The sequence below is a fragment of the Hippopotamus amphibius genome, chromosome 1 (assembly GCF_030028045.1).
Source record: "Hippopotamus amphibius kiboko isolate mHipAmp2 chromosome 1, mHipAmp2.hap2, whole genome shotgun sequence".
NCBI lineage: Eukaryota > Metazoa > Chordata > Mammalia > Artiodactyla > Hippopotamidae > Hippopotamus > Hippopotamus amphibius.
Genome location: NC_080186.1, coordinates 111604115 through 111624043, shown reverse-complemented (window position 1 = coordinate 111624043; position 19929 = coordinate 111604115). Strand labels below are relative to the sequence as shown.

Genomic DNA, 19929 nt, shown 5'->3' with positions numbered 1-19929 from the left:
TTCAACTTTAAACACTTAAATGCGCCAAAGAGCATGTGCATGTGCATGGGACACTGTTAGGCTGAAAAAAGAAGGCCTACCTCACGTAGGCCACGCTGTTTGGGCGTGATCACAACAGTCAGTACAACTCCAAGTACAGCCAGAACCAAGCAAACAGAAAGCTTTCAGAGATGATAAATGGGCTTAAAAAATTAAAATGAGACAACACAAATTCTCAATTCCTGAAGACCAATGAATTACAAAAAACAATGAATCAGCTGTAGAAGCAGTAATGAAGCAATTCTATTTCTGTGAAGGAAATTATTTTAAGGTCCCCAGGATAAACAATGAGTTGGGGATCAACTAAAAAAACCTCAGAACCAAAGATTTCAAACATCTGTCTTTCTGTGCCTATATGCTGCCCAACTCATTCCCAAGAAGGAACCAGAATCAGATTCCTACCAACATAAGACTCATTAGACATGTCATGTTGGTTTCTGCAGAAGCTGCATCTTGTGAAGTAGTCTTTAAAAATAAAAATGAGAAAACCAAAGAGTACAATGATAAGCCACTTTCTCCTTCCCACTATAATTTTTCTTTGATTTGCTCTCTAAAGATTTAAGAAAAAACAAAATCATTAGTCTCAGATTCCTGAATTAATCTGACTTCACTTCATGGCTAATGTGGCCAAGAGTAGAAGTTTTGCACAATTAAAACAGAAGCACTTCATATCAGCAGGACTTTAGGGCTCTGGTTCCACTGTATGTACTGTAAAGTACACTAATGATAGGGTAGAGATTGGAGAAAAAGGTGGAAACATCCATCACAAGCTAACGTGACAGATAGCAGGACCCTAGGTAGACTTTAAGGAACTGATTCTATTCTGGCAGAGGAAACCCACATAAAGTTTCACACTTACAAAATTATCACTCTGAATTCAGGAATAAGAGGCATTTGGTTATAGGTACAATTCCATCTGCAGATACTAACTTTAAATTTAGAGAAGAAAAACACTCAATGAATTAATATTATGGGTTTCTTAAATGATTCCTAAATCCACCTACGATTTTTTTTTGCTTTGATACAATTAACACATGTGATAAGAGCTCTACCACAGCCCTGGCTCAGAAGCGGTCTTTAGTTTCAGAAAGTCCATCGGTCATGTAGCTGGCTGTCACTGCTAAATCTGTTGCTTGCAGAGGCCCCAGAGCTCTGGGTTTGCTGAGTAGAGTCCTCACCATTTAAGCTCTTCCTACACACAGGACACGCGTCGTGCTGAAACAGAAAGATATCAGTCCACGTGAACAGCCTGACCCGAGAAGCTGGAAGAACTAAACATTTAAGAAACCCTGAGAGTTAGCAGGCAGAAAAACAAAAAGGGCATGCATTCTCACAGAGTGCACACTGGGCTCCAAATGTAATACCAGGACATGTCTCAAACAGAACTTTCAACAGAACTGACAGAGAATTCTAGGCAGCAACTTAATAATAGCTAATACATATCACCAAGCAGAACTAACTGGAAACAATGACCTGAGATAGTCTAGAGCAGGGGTCAGCAAACTTTTTCTGTTAAGGAAAAAGTAGTAAATATTTTAGACTTTGCGGGCCATACCACCTATGCAGCAACTCTGCTGATGTAGCACAAAAGTAGCCACAGACAATTTGTAAACCAATGAGCATAGCTGTGTTCCAATAAAACTTCATTTACAAAACTAGGTGGCAAGCCACAGAGACCTGTAGGCTATAGTTTGCTAACCCCTGGTCAGAGAAGTTCCAAATAGACTAATAATCTAAAACACAATAATGGTGCTAGTAGGAGTTAGCTAGGGACTAAAATCTTATCTGTTTGGCTCTACACTAACTGTTTGTTTTTTTAGTAGCATAAAAGGTTTATTTTTAAAAACTTTTTTTATTGGAGTATAGTTGCTTTACAATGTTGTGTTAGTTTCTACTGTACAGCAAAGTGAATCAGCTATACTTATACATGTATCCCCTCTTTTTTGTATTTCCTTCCCACTTAGGTCACCACAGAGCACTGAGTAGAGTTCCCTGTGCTATACAGTAGGTTCTCGTTAGTTATCTATTTTATACATAGTATCAATAGTGTATATATGTCAATCCCAATCTCCCAATTCATCCCACCCCCCCCTTCCCCCTTACTATCCATACCTCTGGTTCTCTACGTCTGTGTCTCTATTTCTGCTTTGTAAATAAGATCGTCTATACCAATTTTTTCAGATTCCACATATATGCATTAATATATATTTGTTTTTCTCTTTCTGACTTACTTGACTATATGACAGACTCTAGGTCCATCCACATCTCTACAAATGACTCAATTTCATTCCTTTTAATGGCTGAGTAATATTCCATTGTATATATATATGAATTAACTGTTAACTATACCCTTACTGTAAACGATCCCCCCAAAAAGACATGACTGGCACAGTTGCCCCATCACAGATGAGAGCTGTCTGTACTTACCAGTTCTAACCATGGCACAATACAACTGCTGTGAAAGAAGTGGTTGCAGGGTAACTGCCGGACTTCCTCCTCAACTGTGTAATCCTCTTTGCATACTGGACATTCTAAACCCTTATCTGTTGGAGAAGGAAATGCCTTTTAAAATAAACAAGCAAAAAGGAAGAAAAAACTACCCCACTGTCTTTAACAACCAAAGGAATACACAAAAAGAAAAGACAAAGTGCACCCAAGGTGAATGCAGACAGGAAGCATGAATTTTATTTCAAAATGGGGACAGAGGTGGTAGTAGACAGGGATATGAAAAGGAGGACTGATGGGCCAAAAGGCCAAAGAGGCCCAGACAGGAACTATATAAGGCTTTCTTTTCACTGTAAAGAGTTGGAAGAACTGGGGATTAGATTACCTGCTAAGTAAAATAGGACAAATATCTTCCTAAATGTGTGAAAGCCTTCTGGCAGTTTCTTCTTAGGAAACACTGGAAATCTGTCTACCACAACCAAAGGACTCATCTCGGCAATCTTGGCAGTTCCCATTCAGTGTCTCAAGCCACTTTTACCCTACTACTTTCTATATTACACATCCTATTTCATCATGGTTACCCTAAAGCCTTTTTTACAAGTTGTTCATTAAAAGCTGTACCAGGAGGTGGTGCTACAGAACTGCAAGGCCCAAGGGTAGCTCAGGCTCCAAGTCCAGAGACAGGAAGCCCTCTTCTTTGAGAGAAAATGGCTACAAACTGAACCAGGAATACCAGGCAGCAAATTCCAAGTTTCCCAAGTTTGGCTAATAATATCAGCTAGTCTATCTTTCTAGTAGCTGGGCTATGTATGCTATATGCTGCACAGTACTCAAAGCATTTGGAGTAAAATACCACTTAACAGATTCACTCCTTCCTCTCCATTCCCACCACCTCTGCCCTAATTCTAGCTTTTGCTTCTCATGCCTAGTCTATTGTTAACAGCCTCCCAGGTAGCATCTTTGACTCCAGGCCTTCCAAATATATCCTATACTTTGCTACAAACTAATTTTCCCTAATACCAGCTTCATAGCAATTCCCAGCTCATCTTCACTTGGATTCTCAGCTGACACTTCAAAATCAACAAATTCAAAATTAAAAACATTGCATCACCTCCTTACCCAAACCAGGGCCCACTCACAATTCCCCCGTCCCTGATGATGTCAGCACCACCTCTGAAGTTACAGAGCTGCAAAATCTTACTCATCTTTCACCCTTTCCCCTCCTTTATCCCATCCTGCAATCAGTGATGAAAGCCTTTCTTCGCAATGATGTGAGTCTATCCTTTCCTTTCTGTTAGCATTGCCACCATCACCTGAACCCCATCAGGATGCTCCAACAGCCCCTTAAATCTCTGTTTCAACTTCCTCCCTCTTCCAATCTATTTCAGACACTACCCTCCAAACTAATCTTCCCTAAAGATCACTTAAATTCCCTCATTCCTCCATTTGGAGACCCACAAAACTTACCTACTACCTAAAATATCCAGCCCTAACTACTCTGCCAGTTTCAGGGTCCTCTACAACAAGGCCCCACCCTTTCTATCCAGTCACACCTCCCACTACTCCCCAAATCAGATTCTGTTTCAGGTTTAATGAGGTTACACTCCTTATACCTGATTCAGACACCATGTCCATGCTGACATTCTTCACTGGTTCATACTTTTCCATAAATAGAATAATCTCTCTAAGATGCCCCACCCTGTCTTTAAAATCTTCTGATTCTAAGCTGGAATTTGTGGGGAAAGAAACTCCAAGTCCAAAATAATGCCCCTTATCACTAAGTTCTTTTAGTGCTTATAAATAAAATAATATCTATGTCTAATGTACCTAACTGAGCACCAGGTAGATGTGAAACAAATTCCTAGCCTCCCATTTTTCCTCTTCCTTTTCTCCCAAAGTCAGTATCACCTGTTCAACTACTTCTTATAGTACTGTCTAATCATTTGGTGAGTTTTGCTTCCCCTAGTTCTTCAAGAAATCAAGTCTTATATACTTTGCACCTCTTTATTTCCTGCATGGCATCTAGAAAACTGACATGGTAATTGCTCAGGAATTACCTGTTGACTAACCCTAATGAAGGGGTAGGTACCTTCCATATCTGGCACCCACATAGGGACTTTAGGAGTGCTACAGCTTCACCTGAAGGTCTTTAGTATAGGAAGTAGCTCAGATTTTGAACAGAGACAATAAGATGACAAAATATGTATGAAAATGAACCTACCAACTTGTTCCTGAGTTACTGTGACTGTTGGAAGAGATGTGATTCTTTCCTTGTCAGCTGGGGGAGGCCCTGTGTTTTCCAGTTGTCCTAAAAGCTACAAAAAAACAAAAAGGAAAAGAAGAAGTGGTAGACATCTAACAATCCCTAGGGATGGAGCTGCTCCAGCTGAGAACAAACAGTGCAGATATTAGAAATGTTAGTTGCTCTTACTTCTTCAAGGCTCTGCGAGGCTTGGGTTTACCCTTTCCTGCTGCCAGGACACTCATAATTGCTTTACAATTTCAGAGTGACATTAGTATAAGCCTACAGACAGATCCATCATTGCAAGGCCCACCTCTGGGCATAAAGCGACTTCGGAGGCAGGAAAAGGGTTGTGACGTCATGAATAAAACTACAGCTTAACAAAAAGTAATACTTAACCAGTTCAAAAACTTCATTTTGCTGAAAGGAAGAAAAGGGTGAGAGTATGGAAAGTAGCATAAGGTAAGCCAAGAAATAGGTAAATTACTGCCTACAAGAGGACTTGGATATAAATGACATGCTTTCTATTCTCAGCAATCCACAAAGGAAATGAAAAACCAATTAAATTAAAATAAACATAAACAAGTGGAAGCAATTATACATGGCATTGGGAATACCTTTTTCTCTGCTTCCTTCCCCTACTTTGTTCCATCTAGCAGAAATCCCTGCTTCAACATGTGAGGAGACCCTTCTTTTTTGTGAAGTACTTGTTAATAGGATTCTCATATGACTGAACAAGAGGCCAAAAATACAAAGTATTGTTCTTTTATAGAAGTCTTTTCTTCCTTTGGAGTTGAAGCCATCTTCTAGAAAGTCCCTAGGACCAAGAAAGTACATGGATGCTGAGCTAAACCCATAAACCATTTATCCCTTTAGTAAAATGGAAACCCACAAGCTCAAACTATTAGGGAAAGCAGAATGACTGCCATTTCAGAAAGTAGCAGAAGGAAAGCAGGAAGCCTGTGGAACCATGAGACACACTGAACAGATACCCTCAAAAGGCAGCTCCTCACCTGGGTTACAATGGCATCAAGCCCTGTCTGACCCCAGGCATAGTCCCCAGGGTTGGAGTGCAGCATCCCGCTCCTATACATGAGATGAGACAGACAGCGTTAGATGGAGTGACCAGGCTCTGCCTTACACCACAGGAAACAAAGGCAGAGGAATCCTGTTCTCTCTCAGAGCTGGAAAGTCACTAGTTCTCTAGAATCAAGTGGCAAAGAATTTCTCAATAATTTCAAGGTCAGACAGATTATCCAGAGGCAGTCTCTCATTTTCTAGGAATTTTTGCTTAACTGTATGGAACACAAAATGTGAAGCTACCTAAAATACCACATGACAAACCAGAGCAAAAAAAGTGACTCATTGCCTGTTGGTTAGGAAAAGTTTTTCTTCCCTGTGAGCATTTAAATTAAACATAGATGGAGCTGTTTTTAAGGAGAGTTTTCCCTTCGTGACTGGCCAAAACTGACAGCAGACTTCTCTCATTCTAAGAGGTGGCCTGTGGTCCTGGACAATGAGGAGCTTTCAAGCAGAGAAGCAGCCATAGCAGTGTCTCCGAATCACAACTTAGAGCAATTACAAAAGGGACTTGGCAGCACCTCTTTTTGGAGCTGTTGGTGTACTACCCTGGATGACAGATATCCAGACTCTTTGGCTGGAACATGTTTAAAGAAACTAGAGGCTGGAAAATAGAGTAACTGTGTGGAAGGACTGAGGTCCCTCTGAGCAAAGAAGCCTTCTGGGGCAGAGTCAGAAGTGGCAAATAATTGCCCAGACAGGAGGAAATTCCATCTTTAACCTGTGCCGTACATAAGTGTCACTCTGATACTGAATTAAAGCCTTTTATTTCTTCTGAAAAACCCTCTTACTTTAAAAAAAAAGAAAGTTAAGCAGTATGTTTTCAATTGCAGAAATTCTTAAGGAATAAAATCTTCCCATATGATCTAGAGGAGAAACGCACAAATCAGATACAAAGCCTGGTAGGGACCATAGTGTTCTCCACCTCAACATAACCCTCAGACCTGAACATGAATGGAATCAGAAACATCCAGTGCCCATACATCCTGTGGGACCAGGATGGCCCTCATGAGCCTGAATTATAAAAAAATAAGTTCTGATTAAGTTTGGGCTCAGCAGACAACAGCAGTCTTTAACAGCCTGTCAATCATACCTATATACTCACCTATGCAGCTCTTTCTCTTTCTCACTATGGCACAGATACTATAGTACCTAAAATAATGCTACTGCAGGAGAGTAAGACAGAAGACAATTAGTTACTTACCAAGAAAATGGGGATCCAGGAATGAAACCTGCAATGATCTGCTGTAATACTCTGTTGAAGGAAAAAAATTAGATAAAACAACAGACTAATGAAAGTACTCTACAGATATCCATGGCTGACTAATCACCAACTCCTTCCCCAACACATAATGGCTTTTCACTGACTATTACACAACAGAGAGTGCCAGAAATCAGTCAGCTACCTGATAAAGTGCTACTGTGCTATTATGGCTGTCTTCCTGACCTCTGCTACTTTACGTATTAATAGACTTTTACGAATTAAGCTGGGAGGGAATCTTATTGTATAGTTAGTTTTGAAACTATGATTCTTGGATACTTGGCAGCAAAAAGAGAGGCTGAAAAGGATGCTAAGCCAGTGGGATTCTAGACCCACCTCCCTGCAACAAAATTAGTTGCATTTTTATGTGTTATACACATTGTGCAAGATACTATTTAAAAGGCCCTTTTCTAAAACTTCAACAATAGCTAACTACACTATGTGTTTGTTTTAAAATATGTTTACAAGTTTTTTTATACTCCTCCTTTGGGCGTAGGTTGGACTTGACTTATTTTTTTTTTCTTTTGAGGTACAACTGACATATGATATTATATATATTTTTTCAGGTGTACAACACAACGATTTGATGTTTGTATATACTGCAAATGATCACCACAATAAGACTAATTAACATTCATTACCATATATAGTTATAAAATTTTACTTTCTTGTGATGAGAACTTTTAAGATCTACTCTCTCAGCAACTTTCAAATATACAATACAGTATTAAAACAATTCTGTAATGAACTATAATCAACTGTAATGAACTACACTCTATCTCACTGTGGGTTTGATTTGCATTCCCCTGATGATACAGTCACTGTGCTATACATTATATCCCCATTATTTATTTCATAACTGGAAATTTGTACCTTTTGACCCCCTTCACCCATTTCACCCATCTCCCAACCCCTGCCTCTGGCAACCCACCAATCTATTCTCTGTATCTATGAACTTAGTTACTGAATTATTTTTTTAGATTCCACATATAAGATCATATAGTATTTGTCTTTCTCTGTCTGATTTACTTCACTTAGCATAATGTCCTCAAGGTCCATCCACGTTGTTGCAAATGGCAAGATTTCATTCTATTTTATGGCTGAATAATATTCCATTGTATATATGTACCACAATTTCTTTATCCATTCATCCATCAATGGACCCTTAGGTTGCTTCCATGTCTTGGCTAAGGTAAACAATGCTGCAATGAACGTGCGATGCATACCTCTTTTCAAATTAGTGCTTCTGCTTTCTTCAGATGAATACCCAGAATTGGAATTGCTGGATCATAAGGTAGGTAGTTCTATGTTTAATTTTTTGAGGAACCTCCATATTGTTTTCCATAGTGGCTACACCAATTTACATTCCTACCTACAGTGTACAAGGGTACACTCCCTTCTCTCCACATCCTCATTAACACTTGTTATTTCTTGTCTTTTTGATAATAGCCATTCTAACAAGTATGAGGTGCTATCTCCTTGTCGTTTTGATTTGTACTTCTCTGATTAGTGATGATGAGCATTTTTTCATGTGCCTGTTGGCCATCTGTATATCTTCTCTGGAAAAATGTCTATTCAAGCCCTCTGCACATTTTTTAATTGGGTTGTTTGCTTTTGTTTGTTGTTGAGTTGCATGAGTTCTTTGTATATTTTGGATATAAACCCCTTGTTGGATATATCATGTGCAAATATCTCCTCCCATTCAGTAGGCTACCTATTCATTTTGTTGATTTCTTTCACTGTGCAGAAGCTTTTTATACTTTGATATAGTCCCACTTGTTCATTTTTGCTTTTGTCGCCTCTGCTTTTGGAGTCATCCAAAAAAATTATCACGAAGACTGACGTCTAGAAGTTGACTGCCTGTTTTCTTACAGGGATTTTATGATCATCTCAACATGATCATCTCAATAGATGCAGAAAAAGCTTTTGACAAAATTCAACACCGATTTATGATAAAAACTCTCCAGAAGGTGGGCATAGAGGGAACCTACCTCGACATAATAAAGGCCATATATGACAAACCTACAGCAAACATCATTCTCAATGGTGAAAAACTATAAGCATTCCCTCTAAGATCAGGAACAAGACAAGGATGCCCACTCTCGCCACTACTATTCAACATAGTTTTGGAAGTCCTTGCCACAGCAATCAGAGAAGAAAAAGAAATAAAAGGAATCCAAATTGGAAAAGAAGTAAAACTGTCACTGTTTGCAGATGACATGATACTATACATAGAAAATCCTAAAGATGCCACTAGAAAACTACTCGAGCTAATCAATGGATTTAGTAAAGTTGCAGGATACAAAATTAACACACAGAAATCTCTTGCATTTCTATACACCAACAATGAAAGATCAGAAAGAGAAATTAAGGAAACAATCCCATTCACCATTGCAACAAAAAGAATAAAATACCTAGGAATAAACCTAACCAAGGAGGTAAAAGACCTGTACTCAGAAAACTACAAGACACTAATGAAAGAAATCAAAGAAGACACAAACAGATGGAGGGACATACCATGTTCTTGGATTGGAAGAATCAACATTGTGAAGATGACTATACTACCGAAAGCAATTTACAGATTCAATGCAATCCCGATCAAATTACCAATGGCATTTTTCACAGAACTAGAACAAGAAATTTTACAATTTGTATGGAAACACAAAAGACCCCAAATAGCCAAAGCAATCTTGAGAAGGAAAGATGGAGTTGGGGGAATCAGGCTTCCTGACTTCAGGCTATACTGCAAGGCTACAGTGATCAAGACAGTATGGTACTGGCACAAAAACAGAAATATAGATCAATGGAACAGGATAGAAAGCCCAGAGATAAACTACAATCAACTAACATATGACAAAGGAGGCAAGGATATACAATGGAGCAAAGGCAGCCTCTTCAATAAGTGGTGTGGGAAAACTGGACAGCTACATGTAAAAGAATGAAATTAGAACACTCCCTAACACCATACACAAAAATAAACTCAAAATGGATTAAAGACCTACATGTAAGGCCAGACACTACAAAACTCTTAGAGGAAAACACAGGAAGAACACTCTTTGACGTAAATAACAGCAAGATCTTTTTTGATCCACCCCCTAGAATAATGGAAATAAAAACAAAAATAAATAAGTGGGACCTAATGACACTTCAAAGCTTCTGCACAGCAAAGGAAACTATAAGCAAGACGAAAAGACAACCCTCAGAATGGGAAAAAATATTTGCAAATGAATCAACAGACAAAGGATTAATCTCCAAAATATATAAACAGTTCATCCAGCTCAATATCAAAAACACAAACAACCCAATCAAAAAATGGGCAGAAGACCTAAATAGGCATTTCTCCAAAGAAGACATACGGATGGCCAAGAGGCACATGAAAAGCTGCTCAACATCATTAATTATTAGAGAAATGCAAATCAAAACTACAATGAGGTATCACCTCACACCGGTTTGAATGGGCATCATCAGAAAATCGACAAACAGTAAATGCTTGAGAGGGTGTGGAGAAAAAGGAACGCTCTTGCATTGCTGGTGGGAATGTAAATTGATACAGCCACTATGGAGAACAGTATGGAGGTTCCCTGCAAAACTAAAAATAGAGTTACCATATGACCCAGCAATCCCACTACTGGGCACATACCCAGAGAACACCATCATTCAAAAAGACACATGCACTCCAATGTTCACTGCAGCACTATTTACAATAGCCAGGACATGGAAGCAACCTAAATGTCCATCAACAGATGAATGGATAAAGAAGATGTGGTACATACATACAATGGAATATTACTCAGCTGTAAAAAGCAATGAAACTGGGACATTTGTAGAGACATGGATGGACCTATAGACTGTCATACAGAGTGAAGTGAGTCAGAAAGAGAAAAACAAATATTGTACATTAACACATATATGTGGACTATAGAAAAATGGTACAAATCAATGGGTTTGCAAGGCAGAAATAGAGACACAGATGTAGAGAACAAACATACGGACACCAAGTGGGGAAAGTGGGGAGGGTTGGCGGGGGAACGAATTGGGAGACTGGGATACCAAATTGTACACTCCAAATATATGCAATTTATTGTAAAAATTAAAAAAATAAAAAGTAAAAAAAAAAAAAGTTGACTGCCTGTTTTCTTACAGGGATTTTATGGTTTCAGGTCTTATGTTCAAGTCTTTAATCCATTTTGAGTTAATTTTTGTGTATGGTGTAAGACAGTGGTCCAGTTTCATTCTTTTGTTTGTGGCTGTCCAGTTTTTCCAACACCATTTATTAAAGAGACTGTCCTTTCTCCATTGTATATTCTTGGCTCCTCTGTCATAAATTAATTGACCATACATGCATAGGTTTATTTTTGCACCCTCTATTCTATTACACTGATTAGGTGTCTGTCTTTAATGCCAACACCATTCTTAACAATAGAATATGGCAGGATAAGTGTGACTTCCAAGGCTAGGTCATAAAAGGCATTGTGTCTTCCTCCTTGCACCCTCTCTTGGATTACTTTCTCTGGGAGAGTACCATATTAAGCAGTCCTGTGGAAAGGCCCACATGATAAAGAACTGAGGCCTCCTGACAAGAGCCAGAACAAACTTGCCAGAATTTGAGTAATTCCCAGCTGATTCTTCAGATAACTACAGCAATAGCCAACGTGTTGACTGTAAGTTCATGAGACCCTGGGCCAGAACACCCAGCTAAGCGCTGCTCCCAAATCCCTGGCCCACTGAACCTATGACATAATAAACGTTTACTGTTTAAGCCTCTAAGCTCTGGGGTAATTTGTTATACAGCAATAGATAACTAATACAGATTTTGATACCTAGAAGTGAGTACTGCTGTAACAAAACCCTAAAGTGTGGGAATAGCTTTGGAAGAAAACAGAGGGCAGAGTTGGAAGGTCTTTGAGGAAAGTGTGAGTAAAAGTTTGAAGAAATAGTAGAAGCATGATAGCTTTTGAGGAAGTTATGGGTAAGTATTTAAGGGAAAGTGAGAAAAATCTTTCTAGAAATGGGAGGGCAAAGGATCCTCATTATGTAGTAGCAAAGGCTGCTGCCATAACTCGGGAAGTACAAGTTGTGGCTCATGAACAGGGTGATAATCTAGCTAACAAGATTTCCAGACAGGAGTGTTGAAAGTCCCTTCTGGCTTCTTCTTGCTGAATTAAAATGCAAGAGGAGAGGAATAAGTCAAAGGAAGAATAGTTAAAAAGGAGTTAAGACTGGATAATTCTAAGACTGGATAATTCTGAGAATTCCCAGCCTCTCCAGATGGCAAATGATACTAAAATTCAGAAATGGCTTAAAAAGGAAGGAAGGGAGGGAGGGAGGGAGGGAGGGAGGGAGGGAGGGAGGGAGGAAGGAAGGAAGGAAGGAAGGAAGGAAGGAAGGAAGGAAGGAAGGAAGGAAGGAAGGAAGGAATGGTTTCCAAACAGAAATCTAATATGGGCATTGCCAAAAGAAAATGGTTAAAGAGGAAGCCAAGTGTACGGCTATAAAAATTCTTTGTTAAGACCTAAGAAAGATCAAATAGTGCCTAGAGAACTGAGCTTCTAAGAAGCTTAAGAGTGTTGTATTAGTTTCCTGGGGCTGCCATAACAAATTCCCACAAACTGGGCAGCTTAAAACAATAGGAATTTATTCTCTCTCAGCTTTGGAAGTCAGAAATCTGAAATCAGGATGCTGTTAGGGTTAGTTCCCTCTGGAGTCTCTGAGAGAGAATCTGTTCCATGCCCCTCTCCTAGCTTCTGGTGGTTGGAGACACATTATTCCAATCTCTGCCTTGGTCGTCATATGACTTTCTTCTCTGTGTCTTCTGTGTCCAGATTTCTCTCTTCTTATAAAAACACCACTGGATTAGGGCCCACTCTAACCCAATATGATCTCATCTTAATTTGATTACATGTATAAAAGACCTTATCTCCAAATAAGGTCACATTCACAGGTACTGGAAGTTAGGACTTGAACATTTCTTTGGGGGGGGGGGGGATATAATTCTACCCACTACATGTATTGTCTTTCAGCAATCCCAGCAGAAGCCCAAGGTAAAAAGAGATTACCTAAAAAAGATTTGTGGGTATAGCTTTTGTTAACGGCATGAATCTCACTAATAGTAAAAAAGAAACCCTGCCAGCTTAACCTGAAAAGCAGTACAAGATGAAAAGAGACCTTTGGGCCCTTAAAATTCTACTGGAAAGAAGCAGGCTAAGAAAACTATGAAGCTGAAAATCTGGACTACTTTTCACGGAAAAGAATGACTCATAGGGTAGAATCAAGAGCCAGGAAGGAGTAAACGAGCTACAGAAAAGCATTCCTCGGCAGAAGTAGGACTAAGTCCTAATCAAGGAACGTCCAACATTTATCCAAACATCAAAATTGTTATGAATCAAAATTGCTTCTTTGTGCCTTTCAACTTCTCCCTTTTTAAACAGAAATATCTATACCTGTTTATTATATGCCTGTCCCATCACTGTACGTTGGGCATGTGAGGGGTAGAAAACTTGCCTCTTTGGTTTATAGACCTCCACATCAAAAGGAATTATGTCTGGGGAACTATACTCAAAGAATCTCATCCACACTTGGACCTAAGTAAATGACAACAACCCACATTTCAAGTTGATGCTGTAAAGGAAAAGACTTTCAGTGGGTCTTGGGAGGAGGTGAATGTATTTTGCAATTGGGAGAAATGTAAGTAATTTCTGGCCAAAGATTAAATTGTGGTAGTTTTAAAATATGTCCACAAATTCTTTAATACTCCTCCCCTTTAAGAGGTAGAGATTAATTCTCCTCCCCTTAAATGTGGGCTGGACCTAGTGACTCACTTCTTACAGATAAAATATGGCCGAAATGACAGTGTTTGGCTTCCAAGATCAGGTTATAAAAAGGCGTATGGTTTTTCCCTTCTTCCTTTCTCTCTCTTGGATCACTTATTCTAGGGGAAGCTGGCTGCCAAGTCATGAAGACACTGAAGGAGTCCTATGGAGAAGTCGACACAGTGAGGAACTGAGGCTTCCTGCCAACAGCAATGTTAGTTGACCCATCTTGGAAGTGGATCTTCCAGTCCCAGGTAAGTGTTCAGATGACTGCAGCCACAGCAGACTTTTTGATTATAACCTCATGAAAACCTTTACCAAAAACACCTAACTAAGTTGCTCCCAAATTTCTGACTCTCAGAAACTGTGACATGATAAATGTCTATTGTTACAAGCTGCTAAATTCTGGGATAATCTGTTTACACAGCAATAAGTAACTAATATACCCTCCTTGCTTGCTAGTACAGAGATATCGCAGGTTTGGTTCCAGACCACCACAATAAAATGAATGTCACAATAAAATGAGTCACACAAAGTTTTTGGTTTCCTAGTGCATATAAAAGTTATGTTTACACTATACTGTAGTCCACTAAGTGTACAACAGCATTATGTCTAAACATAACAACGTACATAACCTTAATTTTAAAATATTTTATTGCTAAAAAATGCTAACCATCATCTGAAACCTTCAGCAAGTTGTAGTAGTAACATCAGAGATCACTAATCACAGCTCACCATAACAGATACAATAATAAAAAAGTTTAAAAATGTTACAAAAATTATGAAAATGTGACAGAAACATGAAGCGAGCAAATGCAGCTGGAAAAATGGCATGGACAGATTTGCTAAACACAGGGTTGCCACAAACCTTTAATTTGTAAAAAACACACTATCTGCTAAGTGCAATAAAGTAAAGTACAATAAAATGGGGTACGCTGTACAGTTGGCCCTCTGTATTCACGGGTTCTGCATCTGCAAACTTAACCAACCAAGGATTGAAAATACTGGGGGGGAGAAAAAAACTTCAGAAAGTTCCAAAAATCAAAACTTGAATTTGCCATGCACCACCAATTACTTACATAGCATATACATTGTATTTATAACTATTTACATAGCATCATATTAAGTTTTACAAGTAATTTAAAGATGATTTAAAGTATACAGGAGGGACTTCCTAGGTGACGCAGTGGTTAAGAATCCACCTGCCAATGCAGGGGACACAGGTTTGATCCCCGCCCCAAGAAGACATCACATGCCACGGAGCAACTAAGCCTGTGTGCCACAACTATTGAGCCTGCACTCTAGAGCCCATGAGCCACAACTATTGAGCCCATGTGCTGCAACTACTGAAGCCCGTGTGCCTAGAGCCTGTGCTCTGCAACAAGAGAAGCCACCACAATGAGGAGCCCATGCACTGCAATGAATAGTAGCCCCGCTTGCCGCAACTAGAGAAAGCCCATGTGCAGCAACAAAGACCCAACACAGCCAATAAATAAATAAATAAATTTTAAAAATAAAATTAAATAAATAAAGTATACAGGAGGATGTACATAGGTTATTTGCAAATACTACACCATTTCACATCAGGGATGAGAATCCTCAGATTTTGGTACCCACGGGGCATCCTGGAACCAATCCCCGCAACAGATACTGAGGGATGACTGACTAGAAGAACAGTCTGCAATTTGCTTGAACTAACCAATAAGTAAATGGTAATAATCAAGTTTGAGAGAGAGTCTAGTTCCTTGAAGCTTTAAAGCTGACCCTAGGGGCTTCCCTGGTGGCGCAGTGGTTAAGACTCCACACTCCCAATGCAGGGGGCCCAGGTTCCATCCCTGGCCATGTAACTAGATCCCACATGCATGCCCCAACTAAGAGTTTGCATGCCACAACTAAGGAGCCCCTTGAGCCACAACTAAGGAACCCTCGAGCCACAACTAAGGAGCCTGCCACAACTAAGGAGCTGGCGAGCTGCAACTAAAGGAGCCTGCCTGTCACAACTAAGACCTGGCACAACCAAATAAATAAATAAATATATTTTTTAAAATAATAATAAATAAAGCTGACCCTATACAAATACTTGCAACTGCCAGGGAAACCCTCAGTGGATCAGCTGCTGATTTCCCCTTTACTGGCTGCTTACTCTCTGGAAGTGAGATGTTGGTTCCCCCTCAGCAGTAACAGAGACCACTCAGGGTGATCCCAGTTAAGTGTATGAGCTGTTGTTAGGAGATTATCTTCACTTGATACATACAGTATTTACACTGAATTTTTTTTTAAATGAAAACTTTTGCTTGTTAAAGTAACAGGTAGCTAAAAGGGGTGGAGGAAGAGGTGTATGTATTTAATTTTAGCAACACAGAGAAGAGAAAAATCAATCCACAGGGTCTGGAGGGGAAGACACATGCTAAGACCAGATAAGGATATTCACTTAGTCTCCAAAGCTGTATTCTCTCTAGGTTTCCCTCCTAGCTCCCTTCTCAGTTTCCTCTACTTATTACTCCTATCTTCCAAACTTGTAAATTAATGAGTCCAGAGCTCAATTCTCTGAGCTCTTCTATTTTCTATCTTGACTCTTTTGGCAATTTCATCCAGTTTTATAATTTTAAGTACCACATGCAGGCAACAACTTCCAGATTTTATCTCCAGCCAAGACGTCTGCCTACTCAACATCCCTACCTGAATGTGTAATAAGCATCTCAAATTTATTATGTCCAAAACTGAACTCTTAGATCTTCTCCCCCAAACCTTTTCCCCTTAGTATTCCCCATCTCAGCTGATGGTGGCTCCATTTTTCTAGTTGCTCAGACCAAAAATCTTTGTGTCATCCTTAACTCTTCTTTCTGCTTACTTCATATCCAATCTGCCAGCAAATCCTATCACACCCATTGTCAAATTTTATCTAGAATCCAACCATTTTTTTTACTAACCCTCATCCAAGCCACTGGCATCTCTAACTTAGATTAATGCAACAGCCTCTTAAATGGTTTCTCTGCTTCTGTCTTTGCCCCTGTGCCTCTTGTACACAGACATACCGCTCACCATTCTATTAACAACACAGCAATTAGAATGACCATTTTAAGACGTAAATTAGGCCGTGTCATTCCTCTGCCCTAAACCTCCTACTGGATTTCCACTGCACTCAGAATAAAAGCCTTTGTAATAGCCTACCAGTCTCTATATGATCTCATACTTACCTCCCCATCCCCAGCCCCAACAACTTCTCTATGACCTCACCTCCTACTATTCCCCTCTCATACTCTGATCCACATTAGACTCTCTTTGTTGGCACATTCCTGGCTCATTCCCTCACTTCCTTTATGTCTATTCAAATACCTTCTCAATAAGGCCTTTGCTGACTACGCTTTATGAAACATCACTTCTCCAACACTCTCTAACTCCCTTCCCTGCCTTTTTTCCCATAGCATTTGCTACTGCTTAACACTCCATAGATTTAACTTATTTTGCTTGTCTGTCATGCCCCATTAGTACATAAATTCTGCAAGGGCAATCATTTTTTACTGTTTTGTTCACTATTGTATGCCCAACATCCTGAATAGCACCTGGCATAGCAATACACAAACGTTTACGGAATGACTTAAGAGACCCCAAGATGGGGCCCAATTAAATGGACATTGAAAGATATATACAATCTATTAAGATAAAAAAGGAGATTATAGGGGCTTCCTAGGTGGCGCAGTGGTTAAGAATCCGCCTGCCAATGCAGAGGTCACGGGTTCGATCCCAGCTCCAGGAAGATCCCACATGCCGCGGAGCAACTAAGCCCGTGTGCCAAAAAAAAAAAAAAGGAGATTATAAAATAGGTATAGTATGATTCCATTTCAATTATATAGATGTAGATATCTCATATATCTGTATGGGAAAAGGTCTACATGATTATGTATCAAGGTATAACTGTGGCTATTTCTGGGTAATGCTTTTTTTTAATCCATGCCAAAAAAACAAAACAAAACAAACCTACTATTTTTAAATAACAAAAATAAGTTAACAACCAGGACTTCCCTGGTGGCGCAGTGGTTAAGAATCCGCTTGCCAATGCAGGGGACATGGATTCAATCCTTGGTCTGGGAAGATCCCACTTGGAGCAACTAAGCCCATGCACCACAAGTAGTGAGCCCGTGCTCTAGAGCCCGTGAGCCACAACTACTGTGCCCATGTGCCGCAACTACTGAAGCCTGCACACCTAGAGCCTGAGCTCCGCAACAAGAGGAGCCACTGCAACAAAGAGTAGCCCCCACTTGCCACGACTAGAGAAAGCCTGAGCTCATCTACAAAGACCCAACACACCCAAAATAAATAAATTAAATAAATAATTTTTTTTTAAATTTTCCTTTAAAAAAAAAAAGGTTAACCAAAAAAAATCCCAATTCTCAAAATTTGAGTTGTGATCACTGGTCAGAAAATGATGGTTCCAGAACCTAGGGTTAAACTTCAGGAGAACATATTCTTAAGGAAGGAAACCTTAAATGTTAAGAGTACTATACTGAAATAAAAGATAGGTTTTAATGTAATAAGTCCAAACTAAAAGGTGGTAATCTCTATGAAGCCAGGGAAGTATGAATGCACTAAACGCTGATCTAATACAAAGAAAAAGAACAACTGACAAACATTAACACTTTTCCATCCTAAAAAAAAAAATTTGTTAAGATGCCATTTGAGGGCTTCCCTGGTGGCACAGTGGTTAACAATCCACCTGCCAATGCAGGGGATAAGGGCTTGAGCCCTGGTCCAGGAAGATCCCATATGCCTCAGAGCAACTAAGCCTGTGTGCCACAACTACTGAGCCTGTGCTCTAGAGCCTGCGAGCCACAACTACTGAGCCCATGCACCACAACTACTGAAGCCCACATGCCTACAAGCCCAGGGCTCTAGAAGAGAAGCCACCACAATGAGAAGCCTGTGCACCACGACAAAGAGTAGCCCCCGCTCACCACAACTACAGAAAGCCTGCACACAGCAACGAAGACCCAATGCAGCCAAAAAAAACAATTAAAAAATAAATAATAAATTTATTTTTAAAAAGATGCAATATGAATACTTCCTTAGGCTTATCACAATCCAAAAGAAATTTCTCCAAAAGAAACTTCCTTTGCTGACTCTGTACACACCAAGCAACCATCTGATAGCTTTTGGTTTCTTGATATCTAGGAAATTCAAAGACATTATTATACTAACAAGCAGAAATGAGTTTTCCAGTCACTGAAATAGAATACCCCAAGTTGTAAATTAATAAATTAGTCTGGTACAGGTCAGATAATCATTTAAGGTTAGATAAGACGACCTGATTACACCCAGATAAACTATCATTTGACAGCTGCAGATTAGAGGACAGAGCACACACTTAAGGCATACTCAATAAATATTTGCAGAATGGATGAACAATTTGAGACTTACCCTTCTTTATATGAACAAAAAAGGTTTCACTCATGTCAGTGAAAAAGCCAAAGAAAAAATATCTCATTTCAAGGAGGCTCTTTAAATTGCTGGGAGGAACACATTAATAATCCCACAAAGGCTAATCTCTGACATCTGATTTCTTAAATGACAAAGTACTCTGTCTACAGTGAAATCGGTAGAATGAACAGAAGCCTGAGATGTAGCCCAAAGAAACCACTAGTTGAAAATCTGACAAGCAGGATAAAAAGTTATACTACATCTCAAATCAACACGACAAACTGTTATCAGGAAGAAGCCAAGCCAAAATTTAATCAATAAAAAAAAGAACCTATAAAACAAGAAATTGTAAAGTGTTTTCAAAACACTGGGTGACATTATAATGACAGCTACTATAAAGTAATAACAATCATTGGAACAATCTCAGTAGACATGCTAAGCACGCAGAGTAACGTGCCCCAAAGATGTGTTGTGTTCCATTAACACTTACGTAAAAGAAAAGAGAAAATAAATTGAATTTAAAACTTCCCAAGTACTACTTACTGACATATTGGTATGTGTCCCTTAGAAAGAAAATTTCTGAAAAAGTTAGAAGAATGCTTGATTTTTTTTTAATTGGAAAGACTATAAGATACGGT

At 39.3% G+C, this 19929-nt stretch overlaps 1 protein-coding gene across 2 annotated transcripts in view; it reads right to left on the bottom strand.

Annotated features, from left to right (window-relative positions):
* Positions 1 to 837: 837 nt before the first annotated feature.
* Positions 838 to 19929, bottom strand: part of RNF115 (ring finger protein 115) — a 67103-nt gene continuing 48011 nt past the window's right edge. For both annotated transcript variants that reach the window (XM_057721416.1, XM_057721425.1), the window contains 5 exons: positions 7011 to 7061; positions 5740 to 5812; positions 4706 to 4799; positions 2467 to 2582; positions 838 to 1254 (listed from right to left, as the gene is read on the bottom strand). In XM_057721416.1, the coding sequence (XP_057577399.1) occupies positions 1123 to 1254; positions 2467 to 2582; positions 4706 to 4799; positions 5740 to 5812; positions 7011 to 7061 (466 nt within the window). In that variant the 3' untranslated portion in view covers positions 838 to 1122. The remainder of the gene's footprint in view (positions 1255 to 2466; positions 2583 to 4705; positions 4800 to 5739; positions 5813 to 7010; positions 7062 to 19929) is intronic.